Source organism: Sapajus apella, unplaced genomic scaffold, assembly GCF_009761245.1.
Source record: "Sapajus apella isolate SASKATOON/1434 unplaced genomic scaffold, GSC_monkey_1.0 scaffold11, whole genome shotgun sequence".
NCBI classification, from domain to species: Eukaryota; Metazoa; Chordata; class Mammalia; order Primates; family Cebidae; genus Sapajus; species Sapajus apella.
The window spans coordinates 3,432,626-3,451,648 of NW_022436951.1; the positions used below are offsets into that span (position 1 = coordinate 3,432,626).

At 38.1% G+C, this 19,023-nt stretch overlaps 1 protein-coding gene across 7 annotated transcripts in view; it reads left to right on the plus strand.

Annotated features, from left to right (window-relative positions):
• Positions 1-19,023, plus strand: part of DAB2 (DAB adaptor protein 2) — a 93,369-nt gene that overhangs the window by 62,326 nt on the left and 12,020 nt on the right. For 4 of the 7 annotated variants that reach the window (XM_032278886.1, XM_032278882.1, XM_032278888.1 and 1 more), the window contains exons 2-9: positions 8,934-9,126; positions 9,955-10,094; positions 10,854-10,952; positions 12,098-12,229; positions 12,845-12,925; positions 13,665-13,691; positions 13,933-13,986; positions 14,416-14,478. In XM_032278886.1, the coding sequence (XP_032134777.1) occupies positions 9,036-9,126; positions 9,955-10,094; positions 10,854-10,952; positions 12,098-12,229; positions 12,845-12,925; positions 13,665-13,691; positions 13,933-13,986; positions 14,416-14,478 (687 nt within the window). In that variant the 5' untranslated portion in view covers positions 8,934-9,035. Of the gene's footprint in view, positions 1-4,111; positions 4,199-8,933; positions 9,127-9,954; positions 10,095-10,853; positions 10,953-12,097; positions 12,230-12,844; positions 12,926-13,664; positions 13,692-13,932; positions 13,987-14,415; positions 14,479-19,023 lie in introns of all 7 variants that reach the window. The other 3 variants (XM_032278883.1, XM_032278887.1, XM_032278885.1) reach the window with 2 other exon arrangements.

The window sequence follows — 19,023 nt, forward strand, 5'->3', positions numbered from 1 at the left end:
AAAAAAAAAAAAAAAAAAAAAAAAAATAGGTAGAGGTGGGTAGAAAATTAGGATGGGTTATAATGATCCAGAATATTTTAAGTTGCCAATTCAAGAACTTAGACTTCCTATCATGCTTAAACAAAAATTAGAAAAAATCAAAACTTAAAGGACAAGCACTGAATAGTAGAGAATATACTGAAATTTAAGTGCTTTGATCTGCAAGTCTCAGACCGAGGCAAAGCAGCCAAATAAATATTATTGAGACAGTCTGACCAAGAAACTCCTGCTACCTAGGCAAAAAAGAATCTGGTAACAATGTATAATTGGACCACGTAAAATCCTTTTTCTGTTTTGGCTCAGAAAACATCTGTTAAATACCATGTTCAAATTACTCTGCTAAGCTATCTTCTGGTTCTTTTGTTTGGCATATCTACTAAATGGAAGTCATTCTTGGTTCAGTCCCCATTTAATGGGCTTTGTACATCCTGTTTTTAAAAAATGTTTTTTTAAAACAGACACATGTAATCTCTAGGAATAAGACATTAGAGTCTCCTGCTGCATCTTTTCGTGGTGCCAGCTTTGTCTCCTCCAGCTATTTCCAATTAGGCAAGTCAGACTCTTTCTTGCCCTCAGTTTTCTAATCATTATAATGAAATGATGTGGCCAAATTATTCCCTAGTTTTCTTCCAGCCCAAGTCTAACCCACTTGGTATTTCTTTAAGAAGACAAAGCGTTGTTCAAGTAGACCATTGAACCTCACATAGGTGAGTATGTTGGAATGTTCTAGGAATCTTTAAAATATATTGATACCTGGATCTTTATGCCCAGATCTAATTTATCTGGGTATGCCATGAACATCAGTGTTTTAAAAGCTCCACTGTAAAATTTCCCCAGATGATGTAAAGCATATCTTCTAAACTGTCCGTGATAATGATGTAGGCATGAATTTTGACTCAGAATTCATTGGGTAACCTCAATGGGTAACCTAGAGTCGATTTTGTTCCCAGAGTCTGTGTCCATCAGAACCTAACTTCTATAGGCTCAGAAGGCAGAGCTGGGCAGGAGGTGACTCTTACATTGGCAGACCCTCTCACTTTTCCACCTGGGCTTTACTAATTAAAGTACTAGGCTGGGTGCAGTGGCTCACAACTGTAATCCCAACATTTTGGAAGGCTGAGGTGGGTGGATCACCTGAAGGCAGGAGTAAAAGACCAGCCTGGCCAACATGATGAAATCCTGTCTCTACTAAAAACACAAAAAATTAACCAGGTGTGGTGGCTGATGCCTGTAATCCCAGCTACTTGGGAGGCTGAGGCAGGAGAATCACTTGAACCTGGGAGGCAGAGGTTGCAGTGAGCCCAGATCATGCCATTGCACTCCAGTCTGGGCAACAAGAGCAAACCTCTTGTCTCTAAATAAATCAACAAACAAACAAGTACTATACCATTCCACGTTTCTACTTATTAGTCATTTGAGTATAGGTTCTTATTGTTCTAAAAGTGTTTAAACACTGTGGAAAAGCAATGTTGGCAAGAACACAAAACTACACAACACATAGCTTCTGTGACCTAGCTTTGGTTTAATGGTAGCTACTGATATGGTTCCATGTCGTCTCCACCCAAATCTCATCTTGAATTGTGGCTCCCATAATTCCCATGTATTGTGAGAGGGACTCGGTGGGAGGTAATTGAATCATGGGGGCGGTTTCCCCCATACTGTTTCTCATGGTAGTAAGTCTCATGACATCTGATGGTTTTATAAGGGGTTTCCCTTTCCAATTGGCTTTCATTCTTCTCTTTGCCATCGCGTAAGATGTGTTTTCACCCTCCACCATGATTGTGAGGCCTCCCCAGCTATGTGGAACTGTGAGTCCATTAAACCTCTTTTCCTTTATAAATTACCCAGTCTCGGGTTTAACAGTAGCATGAGAACAGACTAATACAGCTACCATTTGTTAAGCACTTTTTAAGCTAGATGCAGATGTCTCTACATAAGTTCTTATTGATTTTTTTCCATAACAGTTCAGCAAACTATATTCTTATTTTACAGATGAAAAAATGAACATTAGATAAATTGCCTCAAGCAGCAGAGCAAGGAAATGATGAATCCCGGGTGGGTGGGACCCCCAAGCCTGAGCTATTCACTGCTATGTTACCTCATCTCTACTCAAAATTAGCTGTATGAGAGAATCTTAACTTTAATCCGATTTGGTTCCAAAGACAGAAGAAAGCATCTTGGTTTAAGGTTTAATAAGCCCTCTAAGTCCTGCCATATCATTTTCAAAGGTTAAAGGCAATGCTACCTCCTCACTGTAAATGCATAACTTGTGTATAGCTCATTGACTCAAGCATGTTCTGTCAGCATTTACAAGAAAATCTTCTAAGGACACCTTTTCAGTGTGCAGTACATACTCTCGTTCTTCAGTGAAACAGGCTTTAAAAATCTTACTCTCTGCTCAGTTTGGCCTTTGCAGAGTAGAAGAGCCTGCCTAAAAGCATAAGAATCCAAACGAGCAGTTAAAGGAGGAAGGATTTGCATAAAGTATTAGAAACAACCTAACTTTGCTACAACATGGCTGATAATGACCCCTCTTCTTAAAGGGCTACTTTGAAGATAGTGGTGAAGGCTGTTTGCTGCCCTCTTGGACCCCGAGATCTGTCTCAAGAAGTTAATATTTCACATGTCGTCCTAATTCCACACTTTAGCTGAGGCAGGCAGAAAGTTCAAAGAAACAAGGAAGCACATTCTCTGTCCAGTACAAAGTACTGGACATTCTAAGCAAAGATGTTTATGTTGCTTTCTTCTTGAGTCTCCTTAATTCACTTCCCTGTATCTATTCTATGTGGCTTCTTCTGAAAAATTAACTGGTATGCTAAAGTCAATGGGATGATGACTTTTCAAAAGTAGCTTATAAATTAGTAGGATTCAAGAACACAGACTATGCTCACTTTGAACCCAGTGGCTTATGAGGGATTGATTTTGTGTTGCTGTGTCTATTCAGTGTTCGTAAAATAAAGACATACTCAGCCAGGTGTGGTGGCTCACGCCTATAATCCCAACACTTTGGGAGGCCAAGGCAGGTGGGTCACCTGAGGTCAGGAGTTCAAGACCAGCCTGGCCAACATGGTGAAACCTATCTCTACTAAAAATACAAAAAATTAGCTGGGCATGGTGGCAGGCACCTGTAATCCCAGCTACTCGGTCGGGAGCCTGAGGCAGGAGAACGGCTTGAACCTGGGAGGCAGAGGTTGCAGTGAGCCAAGATTGTGCCACTGCACTCCAGCCTGGGCAACAAGAGTGAAACTCCATCTAAAAAAAAAAAAGTAGAGACACATTCTGTTTCATAGGGCTTTGGGGATAAATGTTCTTAGTGGTTGGTATACTAGGTGTTTGTCCCAGTCCCCTTAACGTTAAAAATAAATTCCTTACCATCTGTGGAATGGGGCTGTCACTAAGTCCTTAACTCAAGTTATTCCTTTTACCAGCATTTTGAGACCGACAAAGCACTTTTCCTGCCTGCTCTGTATAATTAGGGTAAGAAGGTAGGTTTGGGGGTCACAGGAAAGATGGTTGACACTTGTATTATGACATTGCTTCAAAACCCTGGAATCCTTAAGTAGTACCATTGCTAATACCAACATATTCCTACTGGTACAAACGGCAAGGATATATAAGAAAGATGTCGGCCAGCTTTACCCCTACAAAGCCTAGACATCATTGTTCACTGTGCTGGCAATTCAAGGATTCAAAATACTAGGCATTTTTTATGAATCACTTTAGGGACTAAGAAATAGCTGATTTTTATTATTGCAAAGCCCATAGTCATTCTGATATGACTCATGCACTCTTCCGGAATACATTTCTAAGAGCCTTCTCAGAAACCAGGAGAGATGTTGCAAGCTCCAGAATCTCTCATAGTCATCTGACACTAGTACCATGGAAGGGGGATGTCTCTGCATTCTTTCAGGGAGATTTGTATAAAGTCCAAAATCCAAGTTAGAGATAGTCACTCAAATGGAAGCTAATTTTATTCATATAGCAGAGTTTTCTTTACAGCTTTCTGTTATATCTGAGGTCTTGAAAAGGAGTCATGACTATACGATAACTTTAGATCCTCCTTTGTTTTCAGATGTGTCATCTTACTTCTCTTTTCAATCTTCAGATGAAGGAAACAGCCTGTCTCTGAGAATCAGGATAACAAAAAAGCTACTTTTAGGTAGGGAACTGTGTTTGCGAGCCTTTTTATATGTTTTTGAGCTTCAATGTGTAATCCTTGCCTAGTGACAACACCCTTTGGGTGTATTTCCTGACTAATTTTGCACTTGTTGAACAGAAGGGCCGTGAGACTATACCCAACAAGGGAGAACACTGTATGCTTCCTTCCTGTGCTACACTCACCTGCTTCTCTTTATAAGAAACTTTTTACCATCCTAGAGCTTTAAAACAGACTCCATTGCTTAACATAAGCTAGACACTTTCTTCAACAGAGCCCCAGTTTGGGAAGGTAATCAAAGGAATTAACTAGGGATCTTTTCTTGAAAATGTATCTATCTATACTTCCTGAAATGATCAGAAGGTAGACTCTGCCCATAGGCTGCAAGACTATAAACCCCTTTACAAAAGAAATGTTTAAGACTTATTATAAGATTTTAACAAAAGTGTACACCCAGTTACACATATACCCTTTTAAAAGGGTCCTCATTCCTTTTCCAGGCCTGACCCCTTTTTTAAATTCAACTCCTTAAAAACTCTGCTAAAAGTGTTATGGATACAAGTGACAATATTCAAATGTAATTTGAATATTGAATACTAAGTTTAAGCCGAATATTCTCTACAGAGGGATCTAAGTCTGTAAGCGAGCCTTCCTTTATCTGCCACATGTTAAATGATAACTTGGCTGTTTGACAAGTCTGTGATGGGGACTTGCTCTTTAAACCTTGGGAGGAAGGTGAATTATCACTCTGGTGTATGCGTAACTGGATGTACACTTTTGTTAAAATCTTGCAATAAGTCTTGAACATTTCTTTTGTAAATGGGTTTATAGTCTTGTAGCCTATGTGCAGAGTCTGCCTTCTGATCGTTTCGGGAAGTAGAGATAGATACATTTTCAGTTGTACGGCCTACAAAGGAGGTTTACCCTTGCCAATTGCAACTCAACATACACATCCATTTTCTTCCGGGAATTTATGCTACAGACACTTTTCCTCCTTATTTTTTTCTTCCTTGTCCCTTGGAACTGCTCATTCCCAAATAGCGAAAGGATATAGTCGAAGGAAATCAAATACCTTTAAAACAATCCTAATGCTATGAAAAGCTGTATTTAAATATCTGAAGAGAGAAATTTTTGCTATAAAATCTTATAGCAAGGTAACACCACTCACCTCAGAACCCTTCCATTTGGTGGAGTCTGCCAGCACTAGATTTGATACCTGGTCTTGAGGTATGTCTTGTATTACTTTTATGACTAAACCCACAGGCCACCGTTCCCTCCCCACTAACTCCTCAAAGTGCTTTTTAGCGTTTCTCAAATTCTTTCAAAATAGACTCATGTTAGAATACAAATTGCCAAATTTAATTAGCTAAGTCTTTTCATGTCCGAAATAATACCCTGTAGTAAAGTATGATATCGGGCTTCAAGGATGGGCAACAAACTCTTAAGCCCAGGTCACTTTTTCAGCCAGTGATTCTTACTGGGTTAGAATCAACACATACATTGATGAACTCAACAGAATACTGCCCTAAGCAAGACAGACCTGAAGGTATAGCCACACACATAGTTCAGTTGCCTCCCATGAAGAAAACAGAGTATATTCTGTTTGGAATGCATTGTTACAGTTCCTGTTCTTGGCCTAGGAAGTTAAAAGTAGACATCAAAGTGTATAAATATGGCCTTGAAACCCAAAATAATATGGCTTTAAAAAACATATAAGGATTAACATTCAGATGAAACACTTGAATCTGCCACATTTAGGGTATCCTTAAAGAATAGTTTTTTGATCTGGAAAATCAAAACAGATTAGCCTTACCATTGTGTCAGTTGGAGTTCAGTCCACACCAGTTATTTTAAAAGATGTTCATGTTAAGCATTAATTCCCATTTAAGTACTAACCAGGTCTGACCCTGTTTAGCTTCCAAAATCAGGCTTGTTCATGTAGATATTAAATATTGTATGGCCACAGATATTAAGTGTTAACTAGGTATAAAGTTGTTAGCTAGAAAACTGAGAGAAGAGGAGCAAGTTATCACTGGATAAATAAACTACAGAAAGCAGCTACCACCTCTAGGGCGGAGGGGACAAAGGTAAGGCATTAGAACCATCAGAGTTTATAAGCCTGGAGGAGAAGTTCTCATGGTGCTGCTCCTGAGGCCTCTGCGAAGGGAGTGCTGCTCAGCTAGGACTGGAGTCCCTACGCTCTGAGGACCTGGGACCTGTTGGCCTGGAGAGAGTACACCAGAGGACTGGACTGATGCTGGTGTCTCCAAGAGAGGCACAATGAAGCTCGTTCTGCAAGTATCTTTAAAGAATAGTTTAAATAGTTAAATAAAACTGGATTCAGGGGCTGTTTTAGGAAGAAACTCTTGCTGCTGGAGTGATGGAGCTCTACTAGAGTCACACCCCCAGGAGCCCCAAGCTGTAAGGAAGTCCAGGAGGAGCAAGCAGTGTGCATGTTCCTTCTCCAGCGCCCCTTACTGGCAGAACTGACATGCAGCCAGCGGGCAAGGCAGGAATTTTGCACAGTCTAGCTCTGGCTTTACAAACCAGGGATACAGAGGTGGTTCTGAAGCTGAGACAACTTAATAAATGACAGAGACCACCCCTCTAGCTACTCAGCATCCACATTCACTCTTCCACACTTTTCAACTGCTCCCCCGATAGCAACACAAGTGTTTCCATCTAAAAAGCTGTAACTGCCTTTCATTCAGAGGAAGATGTTCTCACCCTCACCCCAAAGCTGCAAAGACCCAATAGGCTTCACATTCATTTCTGGGAAACAGTGTCTTTGGGCTACAGGAGCCAACCCTACACTTCAGTCACGGTCCCATCTGAATAATTCACTGCCTAAAGACAAAATTATACATTTAACATCAAAAATACTTACATTAAAAGAGAAGATAGATAAGAAAATAGATAATAGATACCAGTGTATACACATAACAAGCAAGAAAGAAAATACACATAGCTACAACTGTCCTCATCACCATCTACACGAATGCCATCTATATGCCAGACATTGAGAAATGAGTGTCCTACCTTCAGGGAGATTATAGTCCAGGGTGTAGACAGACAAGCAAATAGATTTGTGTGTAAATCATGCAATGGGCATGTGTATTTCAAGAAGACAATGTGAAGCTGTGCTGGAATACAGCTTCGCAGATGAGATTTGTCACTGCAGTGTTAAGGAGCTCTGGCTTGGGGCCAGTCTGGATTACAAGCCTGGCTCTACCACTTAGAAGTTATGTCATTTAAAATGTCTGTGCTTTGGCCTTCCCTCTGGAAAATGAAATGTCATGATACAGTAATACTCATAGGACTACTATGAATCTTTTAGAGTGAATACGAGTAAAAGTTTAATAGTGCCTGGTGCCCACATAAGTTCTGAGTTAAGTATGGCTTTGAGTCTTTTGCTGTGTAAGACTTTCAACTGTAAACAGTCTCCTGGCTGCCAACCAGCCAGGCATCTTTGAGCAAAATTAATCACTAAATCTCCAAGTGAAGCCATTCAGATAACATTATTCATACACAGATTGCATGAATGTATGTATTTAAAGGCTGTTCAGATTATAAAGACTATTTTAAACCTCAGGAAGAAATTAAGTACTGACCCCTAAGAAAACATGTAAAGCAAGCTAAGTGCAATTTAAATTGAGCAAAAACCTAAGACTTACTTTTTATTTAGATGCTCTTTAAGTATCTAACAAACGACAGATATTCCCATGTGGTGGGCTTGGTCCTTCGATTAAAATGTTCACTTAAATGGGTGCTATAGGCATGGAATGAAGAGGGCTTTTGGTGGGGGCGGGGTTGTAGGGAGGTTAGCGTGCCAGCCCATAGGTTGTCTTAATAGGATTACAAACAATGAATGGCTTTGCTTTGCCTTTGGTCATCAGTCAATGCAGAAAGTTAATCCACTCACTCTAGCTCTCTCCACAGCTATGTAGAAACATTGACTCCTGGAAAGTGAAGGAACCTTTTGGAAAGTGACCTCACTTCTGTGTGGTTACAATGATTGTGTTTTCCTGTTTCTCCTGCTGTGATACATTGAGGGTAGGGGAGAGGTTGTGAGAGCACATGACAGACTGTTTGGAGGATGGCGTTGCTGAATAACAACATAAAAATATATTAGATGAATTGCATAATGGGCACCCCATCAATCCATTATTTCCCTGGTACAAATAAGTATTAATGGCAAAAATGGACATCTTTTATAGTGCTTGGATAGCCCTGGAGATCATATGCAGAAGCCTAATACTTAAAACAAATTTAACAATGTGAGTAAGATAAAATTCATAGCTCTACTCTTGTCACTGCCTTTACAGTTAAGCAATTTTGCGAAGAATTGAAATTTATAATGCCCAATCTGAAATGGCATTTGCAATCTTACCAGGCTCAGCATTCGATTTCTTTCTGTTTTGCTATGAAACCTAGCAAGCTTTCAATTCCTATCTTTTCTTGGCATAAAAATCTACTTAGCTAGATAATCATTAAATGTTACCAGATATCAAGGTCTTAAAGAAAAACCTAATAAGCACACATTTTCCATTTTGGAAACTATAAAGGAAATGGTCCTACCCACTCCCCTGCTTTCAGCCTTCAGTCTAATATGGCAGGAGAAGGAACAAAATGAGTCTAAAGAACTACAAAAGGAAGTCACTAGGTGTAAGCCTATTCTGGCATAAAGTCTGGGTCTGCTGTGTTCTGATCTCACTGTGCCTCTAAACTCTGCCTACAGGTGTCTGTGGGAGGTTATGTTTATTTGAGACTTCTCCATTGGGGATCGCCTGGTGTCACCAAGTGTCCACTGGTGCTGGGGTTTGCTGCCTGCCTTCCTGCCATGTCTAACGAAGTGGAAACAAGTGCAGCCAATGGTCAGCCCGACCAACAGGCCGCGCCAAAAGCACCCTCAAAGAAGGAGAAAAAGAAAGGTATAGAAAAAGCCCCTTGAAGCCAAGGAAGGAAGCTAGAGGTGGTTAATCCTGGAGAAATGTGAGATTCAGAATAAAGTAAGGGCTGGCTCTTATCATAGCTTCGTCTCAAGTTCTCCTAATAGGAAAGTTCTGTACTTTGGCAGAAGACATTGGTTCATCCCACATGTAATAAGACGTCTCTGGAAATCTGCTATTACACCCACTTAGGTCCAGCTGGGAAATATTCATAGCATCTTGTTCAGTTAATAATGCAATCATTAATTATTATATCATTATCTTTCAGTAATTCATTTACCATTTGGTTTTAGTGGGCTCATTGGGAATGGAACTACACAGACCTTTTAAGAGGAGCAAAAGACGTTACAAAGATGGGATAATTATCTTAATAATTCTCAAGAGAACTTACCCATAATTCCTTTCTGCTTTTTGATAATTAAAAATGTTGGTAAATTGTTTGTCAGCTTATTTTTCTTACATTAAAAATATGTATATTATCATATTTACATTCTTTTAAAGCCTTGAAAAAAGCTATGATGAACAATGTCCCTAACTCCCACCTTCCATGTTCCCGTAAGTTTCCCATAATTCTGTCAATTTTGTACTTCTAAGAGTTTATTTTCTCCTCACACCAACTCCATACACAGTTTATTGTGGAACATGATTTTGCTCAAAGGAAGTAAGCATAAGACAGGATAGAATAGCACATATATGATCAGCTATAGTATAATCAGGATTTATATTACTTAGATTTTAGAGAGTCTAGAGGTCATAATTAGAACTGGCATTCAAGTGTAAACTTTATCCTGTATTCCTCTCTTTTCTCAGGCCCTGAAAAGACAGATGAATATCTCTTAGCGAGGTTCAAAGGTGATGGTGTAAAATATAAAGCCAAGCTGATTGGCATTGATGACGTGCCAGATGCAAGAGGGGATAAAATGAGCCAAGACTCTATGATGAAACTAAAGGTAAAAGGGAAATGAATGCTTTGTCTGTATATTAAGCAAAAGTCCAAAAGAGGGAATTATATTAGAAGCTCTTGTTGACCTATGTTCAATTACTTGAGACACTTTTTAATCACATTATCCATCAGTATCGCCCCATTTTCTGAGAAGCCGTGAGTGTTTGCATATTTGGAGGGCTGTCCTAGAGACCTCGTTTTATCAGGTAGAACAGGACTCTAGATGCCTTTTCCTTCTGGCAAACTCTACATTAGGACGAACTGAGCGTATTCTTATTCCTATAAAAGCTGTGTGCAAATGTGTGCATTGTTTGTCTTACTATATGTGAAGAGCAGGGAATACCCTGTTTTAGACCTGGGAATTGTTCTGATAAAATTCAGGATTCTACTTTGACACTGGTATTTCTTAGTGTTAGCCTTTCTGTTTTTTTAAATTTAAAAATTTAAATAAATAAATAATACTTATTCAATAGTTCAAGGCCTAGAAGAAGCATCTCTAAAGATCTTCTAGTTGAACTTTACCAATGAGTATTCTGAGGCCAAGAGAATTACAGTGACTTGTCTGAGTTCGCATAGCTAACGAAGGGATGCCCTAGTTCAACATCTTCCATGCTGTCCTGCTGTCCCTGATGGAAATTGCTGAATCCTTTCAGAGATGGCAAACCAAGCTGAAAACAAAGCGGACTGACTTTGAAAAGTTTAATATTAAAAGCATTGTAGGGTGTTTTCTAAAATTTGATTTCTCCTGTTTTTCCAACCTCATCAGGGAATGGCAGCAGCTGGTCGGTCTCAGGGACAACATAAACAAAGGATCTGGGTCAATATTTCCCTTTCTGGGATAAAAATAATTGATGAGAAAACTGGGGTAAGAATTGACATTTGCTGATACCTCTCTGACCACCTGAGTCTGACCAACAATTTGCTCCTTGAATTTCGGCTCCCCTTCTTCTTTCTCTAAGTTCTGTAGGGAACAAATATAGCATATATTACATCTCCAGAAGTAACAGGCAGAGAACAGAATGGGAGGTAAGGAGACAGGATACTTTATTTTGAATTTATGTTCTATAATAAACATGAGTCTAAGTCTAGACTTAGTCTTATCTATATATATATATAATATAGATAAATACATTTTTTTGAAAATTATTTATATAATATATATTTTTATAAAGTAAAAAAGATTTTTTATATATATATATAATGTATTCTGGTATCCTCCAGAATATACTGGGAATACTGTTCCATTAACACATAGGATGGTTCCTTGGCCACTCTGAGCCATCACCAAAGAATCCCTATGAACACTCCTAGCTTAATTATGCTGTTCATTTAAGTTTGTCTTTGAGTTGGGAAAGTAGACCTATTTTGGCTGGGCTTAAGGGCTGAATGTCTCCTCTTCACTTGATCTTCTAATCCTCAGTCCTTCCTTCCTTTCTTGCTTTAAAGACATGTGGCATCACGTCTTTAAAGTAGGGAGAGTAAAGTACTTTTTTTTTTTTTTGAGACAGTCTTGCTCTTTTGTCCAGGCTGGAGTGCAGTGGCACAATCTTGGCTCACTGCAACCTCCACCTCCCGGGTTCAAGTAATTCTTCTCCCTCAGCCTCCAGACTAGCTGGGATTACAGTTGCATGACACCACACCCAGCTAATTTTTGTATTTTTAGTAGAGACAGGGCTTCACCATGTTGATCATGCTGGTCTCGAACACCTGACCTTGTGATCCACCCATCTCAGCCTCCCAAAGTGCTGAGATTGAGCCACCGCCCCCGGCCTAGTATCAATATTTTACAAAGAGACGTTCTTCCCACTTTTGTTTTCTAGTCTTCCGTTCTTTTGGAGCCCTTTCTAGCAAGACTAATACTCTAGCTTTCAACCAGAAACTAAAAATCTTTCTTCAAATGGTTTAACCTTTTCATATATACCTCCATATATGTGTCTGAGGCTTAGGTGTGCTAGCCTGCAAATACATTCTAGTTTTCTTAATGAACTACTCTTTGTGTTTCTTTTTAAGGTAATAGAGCATGAACATCCAGTAAATAAGATTTCTTTCATTGCCCGTGATGTGACAGACAACCGGGCATTTGGTTACGTGTGTGGAGGAGAAGGCCAGCATCAGTTTTTTGCCATAAAAACTGGGCAGCAGGTGAGCTCTAAGTCTTGACATAAACATGGGGACTTGTTCTCTGTTCGGCATTGGAGTGTCTGTCACTCAACTGGAAAATTTACTAGAAACAACTGGATATAGGAAGGCTAAATAATGATTCAGAGAATGACTATTTTTATTGGAATGACTATTGGTTAGTCATTCCAATAAAACAATTGGATAGAAACAATTGGATATTGGAAGGCTAAATAATGATTCAGAGAATGACTATTTTTATGAATCTTTTTAAAATGTCATTGATAGCCATATACTGCTGTTGGCACAGGATTGTGAGAATGGACCTTCTTATACAGTTAATGCCGATTACAGAACAATGGTGAATTACTCTCAGAAACCTTAAAGGGACTTCAAAAATGGTTGTGATACCTCTTATTTTGTCTAAATACTTATTAACCCTGCTGTCCTTTATGTACCTAAGAGTGGGGATTGGGTCAGTGGTAATCTCCTATAAGCCAGGGGAGGGTAGTAAGGAGTTTTAAAATTTAAAAAAAAAAGAAAAGAAAAGAAAAACCTCCCAGTATGAATTATAACTGAGACAAAGGAAATAAAATACTAAAATTAAAATACTGATGACCATGCTTTCCCTTGCTGCAGGCTGAACCATTAGTTGTTGACCTTAAAGACCTTTTTCAAGTTATCTATAATGTAAAGAAAAAGGAAGAAGAAAAGAAAAAGGCAAGTACTACCTGATTAAAGCTCTAATAAATTTAAAACTGACTGGGCGTGGTGGCTCACACCTGTAATCCCAGCACTTCAGGAGGCAGAGGTGGGCAGATCACCTGAGGTTAGGAGTTCAAGACCAGCCTGGCCAATGTAGCAAAGCCCCATTGCTACTAAAACTACAAAAATTAGCCAGATATGGTTGTGGGTCGCCTGTAATCCCAGCTAGTCAGGAGTCTGAGGCAAGGAGAATCGTTTGAACCCAGGAGGTCGAGGTTGCAGTGAGCCGAGATGATACCACTGCACTCTAGCCTTGGCGACACAGTGAGACTCTGTCTCAAAAAAGAAAAAAAAACCCCAAAAACTGTATTCAGGTCTATGTTTAATATTATGTATAAATATGGTCTGTCTGAGTATTTGGCTTCTGTATGTATTGTCTATTCTTCCCAGTAGGGCAATGGATAGATTTTATGGTTAGGCAGTTATGATTTCCAGTCCCTGGCTTCTATTTTTTTTCTCCCTACAAGATTCATATTAATTCTGGAAAATATATAGGATAACCAAGTTTAAATCCAATAACTCTACTCAAATCTAATATTGATATGAAAAAGAGAGGGGAACGGAGGGCAGAAATAATACACAAGACTCATTCTTACCTTACGCCTATGAATCAATCATAGGTATGCTTGTTCTTGTATTTAATCACCTTTCACTAGGAATACTAAGATCACTGAATATGGATCTTTCTTTTTAGATGGAGGAAGCCAACAAAACAGTTGAGGTAAAATTACATCTTTACTTCCCGTGAATCGTGTGTGATGCTTATAAACCCTTGTTTGTTACCTGCCCAACCACTCTCGTCACCTTGCTTATTACTGTGTTTATGACCTCTCTGATCATGAAAGATGTTTAGTTAAAAGAGAAATGCCAAAGTAACTACTGCTTGGCAAGCTAATACAGTGAACAAATACATTTTATAGAGAAAACTCAACTAAATCCTTAAATATTTGCTGTCTTTTCAGAATGGGAGTGAGACCCTAATGATTCTAGATGACCAAACTAACAAAATGAAATTGGTATGTATTAATATGTGATGTTTGACAGTTCTTACTTATCTGAACATGGGTTGTAGAACCCATGTAGATGTTGCTAATACCAAATCTGTATGAAAATCCAATTGCAATAACTATTTTTCAAAATGTTAGTGTAACATCTATGTCAACAAACAAAAGTAATAAAAAAAATTAGAAAAGTAACATTTTTAGTAGCCACACCTAAATCTAAGCTAATACTTTTTAAGAGTGTGGACAAGATAGATTTGCTTGGGGAAATCGACATGACTACACTTCCTGACCTAAATAGCTTAATATCAAATCTATTAGTTAAATCGAAATTAAATTGTGACAACTACTTTCCCAAACTTTAGGAAACAAATGATCACAACAGTATACGAAGTAACCTTTTTTAGCAGACACATCTAAATCTAATCCAAATACTTTTTTAAGGGTGTTGACCAGATGGATTTGTTTGGGGACATGTCCACACCTCCTGACCTAAATAGTCCAACAGTAAGTGTTCATTTTTAAATTTGCAATGTAATAGAAATGACATCTATAACTCAAATTGGCAATAACCAGAAATGTTAAGCATCTCATTGAAACTTGGAAGGTGACTGTTGATTTTTAGAAATGAAATGTCAATGGCTCTTAGAATAAATGTGAATCTTAAGTCACCAATGGGAACCTTCCACACTAATTCAGTTATATTAATATTGCTTATCTGTTAAACCTGAGTAATAGGTCAGCAATGTAATCCTTCTTGGTATCACTGAGGAATGGAAGGAGGAGCTGAATGATAGTCCTTGCATAAGCCTACTTGAAGAAAGTATGATTGTTAGATGTTTAATAATAAAGCCTCATTTGTTTTTTTGGGTTTTTTTTTTTTTTTTTTTTTTTTTGCATTCTGTCTGTTGCAATTTAGCAGCATAAATTTAGTGTGAAGTGAGATTTAAAACAAACAAGAGGCTCAGCTGTATTCCACCAAAGCTTGTCCTTATTAGAAAACTGCCCATTTTTATAGAATTTTATACCATAAGTCTGCTCAATAATGAATGATCTGTAACAAGCATGTAAGAGTAGAACAATATTTTCCTTTATAAATTTAAAAAAAATTGTGGTTCAGGAAAAAAACAGGAAAGAGGTCCAGATTCAAGGCTTAAGCCCAAGTATTCAGTTTTTCCAAAAAAGATGTCTAATGAAAATGTCGATGACATTTTGAATGACTTCTTGCAACTTCATTTATTTATGTAACAGTTTCCTAAGCACCTGCTATTTGCAAGGCATAGCAGTAAGATGCACAATATCAATGACATCATGGAATTTACTCGCTAACAGGGAGACCAGCATTAAAACTAATAAAATCATTAGTAATTGATGCTACTTACAAGGTATTTATCTACTTCAGAGATTCAGATAATGCTTCTGAGGAAGTGACTTTCTAATTTGAACATAAAAGATGAGAAGGCAATAAGCAGACAAAAAGAATTAGTCTAGAATAATGGGGGAAATGTCTAGTTAGGACTCTCTTGTATCAAGAAATTATCATGGAGCCTATGTGACCAAAGTCACAGGATTTCAAGCAACATATCAAAAATTGGGTAAAATTCTCATTTCCCAGAGCTCTGCAGAAAATTCAAGGCATGTGAATCCTTACTGCATAAAACTTTCAGGTCAAATGAGATGGAGAGGAACAGGGGCTTCATGCATTCTTCTCTGACCCTAACCATATGAGTATGACAGTGCATGGTAGCATTCTAAATGCCTGTAAGAGAGAAGCCTGTGTAATATTCATTTTAACAGTGAGCTCTAAGTCACTTGCCTATAGAACCTTTCATTCTTCATAATGTTTGTTATAGTTCTGAGGATAGACTTTTTAAAATACTAGATTAGATTATCCTGACAGGTCCATCCTAACTCTGAGAGCCTTTTGATTTGTATTCAACTTTGCCCTCTCCTCCGTTAGTGATGCTTTCTCCAAACTCCATGAGTATCTGAACACCCTACTTCCCAAGTATAACTGACATTCAAACAAGTAATATTCAAAGAGAGCAAAGCACTCAAGATATGAAGTGGAATTCCAGTGGAACAGGCAAGGAAGTACTGCCTGTATAATCTACTTCTGTGGTCTTCTAGAATGTTCTAAAAAAGGAAATGAAAAATAACATGGGTAATCTTCAGTCTCATTTTTATTAGACTTTATGAAGCCTAAGAACTTTTTATTTATAGGAATTCAAGTTTTAGTTAAACTAACAATAAGATAGTAAATACCATCAAAACAGTAATCTCTGACCAAAAGAAGGCCAACAGATCTAATTATGTGCTGGTTACCCTCTGACAACATGTTCTTGACTCTATATTCATAGGTCAAAAATATATTTATCTCAACTTGATAAAGCCAGCATGTTTAAAAATATTCAACTCCTACAACAATTGCTTTGAAATATGTGAAGAGAGAAAGAAATGTAAATGACCTAGACTTTATATTGGTCCTAGATGGTTGCGACTCCCCTCAAATTTACACAGAAAAGTTTTATGAATTTCAGATAATGCTCTTTGGGAACTGTGTGGCATTCCCTAGAACAGAATTTTTACTGGCAAGCCCCTTGAGCATTATCCTTCCATACTGCATCTAAATACAAAATAGAAAAACATGAAAACCCATGTTCTGTAACCTTAACAACGTAACCACTTGAAAGCACAGTTACTATGAGAAGAATATAAGACATGATCTATGATCAAGGAGATTAAATCTGGTACAAGGGGTGGGATCAGGGTACAAAGCACAAGTGTCACTTATGCCCTTGTATACATGCCATATGATAACACGGGTGGACACAGGGAAAGTGGAGATAGAAAAATCAGTGCGAAAAGTGTTGTAAAGAATCTGAAATTGAGTTGGATCTTTGAAGTGTGTGGGAAAATAGATAGTAGTTGGGCTAGAAACAACGTGGGTCCTATTGTGGATCATTTGAAAATTTGGCCTTAAGGAAGGTTATTTTAATAAAGGGAGCAGCAGGAAGCCACTTAAGGCTTTGAGTAGGGAAGTCCTCAGCCTGGCAAACTGGAATGGTTAGATGAGATTAGGTACCCAGAGAAGAGCTAGGCTATGGAACTCAGGATTTATGTCCACCTCCTGGAGCTCCCTACGAGCAGGTACTGTAACTCACTGCCATGTTTCCAGTGCCTGTGGCTTGTGTGCTCAAACAGTGGCCAACTGGATGCAGTATTGACAGTCCCACAAAGAATGAATGAGGCTTTGACCAAGGAGGGGTGGATGAGGATTCTTAGGGCTTTCAGTTATAGCCTGTGAACTACACGTTTCATCTTGGGTTAATAACAAACCCAGCCTGAGGAGAGCCTTATACATTTTACTTATAGGGTGACTATTCAGAAGTCTAACATTGTGGCTCCTGTTTGGTGTCCTAAGAACTTCTTCTGAAGTGTTTGAAAAGGAGAACTCTACCAGCTGTGAACACTCAACTGTTCTAACCCAGAGGTGGCTCATAACAAATCAATATCGAAATCACAAGCTTTTATAACACATTTTATCCTACCTTTTGATTGTATAAATATCCCAACATTAAGAGCTCCTCCAATCCATTTCTCTGATTAAAAACTTTTTAATTGTAAGCTCTTTCTTCTAACAAATTCTTCTTCTTATAAAGAGAAAACCTGTCTTTGGCTTATAAAAACTGTGTTTTTATGCCTCACAGTAAAGGAAGCCAAAAGATAGAACATCATTTAGGTCTGATTTTGCTATCTCTTTTGTGGCCATGAAATAGGACTTAACCTTTCTAAAAATTTGGTGTTTTTTGTTTTTTTTCCCCATTAAAAGCCAAGGAGGTCTATTTGAGCCCTTTTGTATTTACTAGTTTGCAAATTTTATATTCTCTTGAAGTTCCCCCCCTCCATGATCAAAATATTTCGTATTCTGCCCAGGGTAATGCAAGATAACTACTATAACTTCCACTTCAGTGAGGCTTTTTTTTTTTAAATCATTTATATTCTCCTCTGGCCAGAATAGTTAAGTATTTAATGGCTCAAAGTCAAGCAGAAGGAAGTGATACCAGCATAAAAGTTCTATCCTAAGATGAGTTATAATTCTGTCTTTTCCTGGAATAAAGACATGTTGGATTCATCAAATCTACTGCTTTTCAGCTGAGAATTTTTTATCGAACAGTTGAAAATCCTACAAATTAACACACTAGAGCAATGATAGAGAAGGAATAGAATTAGTAGAGCTATGTATATTATATGTCTTTCAAATGAACTCTTAAACCCATGTCTCTACCTTGTACAATAGTCCCCATTTATCTGCAATTTCACTTTCTGAAAATAAGTCCGCGGTCAACCTTGGTCTGAAAATAAGTGAGTACAGTACAATATGATATTTTGAGAGAAAAGAGACAGAGCACATTCACAAAACTTTTATTACAGCATATTGTTAGAACTGCTCTATTTTATTAGTTATTATTGTTAATCTCCTATTGTGCCTAATTGATAAATTAAACTCTATCATATGTATGTATAGGAAAAAAATACTGTATGTAGGTTTTGGCACTATGTGCAGTTTCAGACATCCACTGTGGGCCACATATTCCCTGAGGATAAGGAGGGACTACTGTGTATAAATTAAAGACCAGTTGTTGGTTGACTTCAACCACTAAGTAGATGAAATTACTACCACAACATAGGAACTCTAAGCAATGTTATGAAAATATGTACAAATAGGAGATCTTAATGTGTGATCAATTAAATTAGATCAGTATTGAGTGTCTCTTTCAGAGGACATAGACAAAAAGGGTAAGGCCAGGGGAGAGACTGGGATGATGAGGATGGGATCCTGCTTGCCTATCAGCTTCAGCAAGAGCCTTAAATATTTAGAGGTATACCTGAAGACTGTGATATAAAGGAAAAGCCTCTCTCCCACCTCTAGAGGAAAGAACTGGACTGATATTAGGGAAATGCATTTGACCTTTAATTCATCACAACCAGAACTATAAAATATGAATGTATTAGTCAATGAATTTGCTCATTCAGATAGATGATCCTACA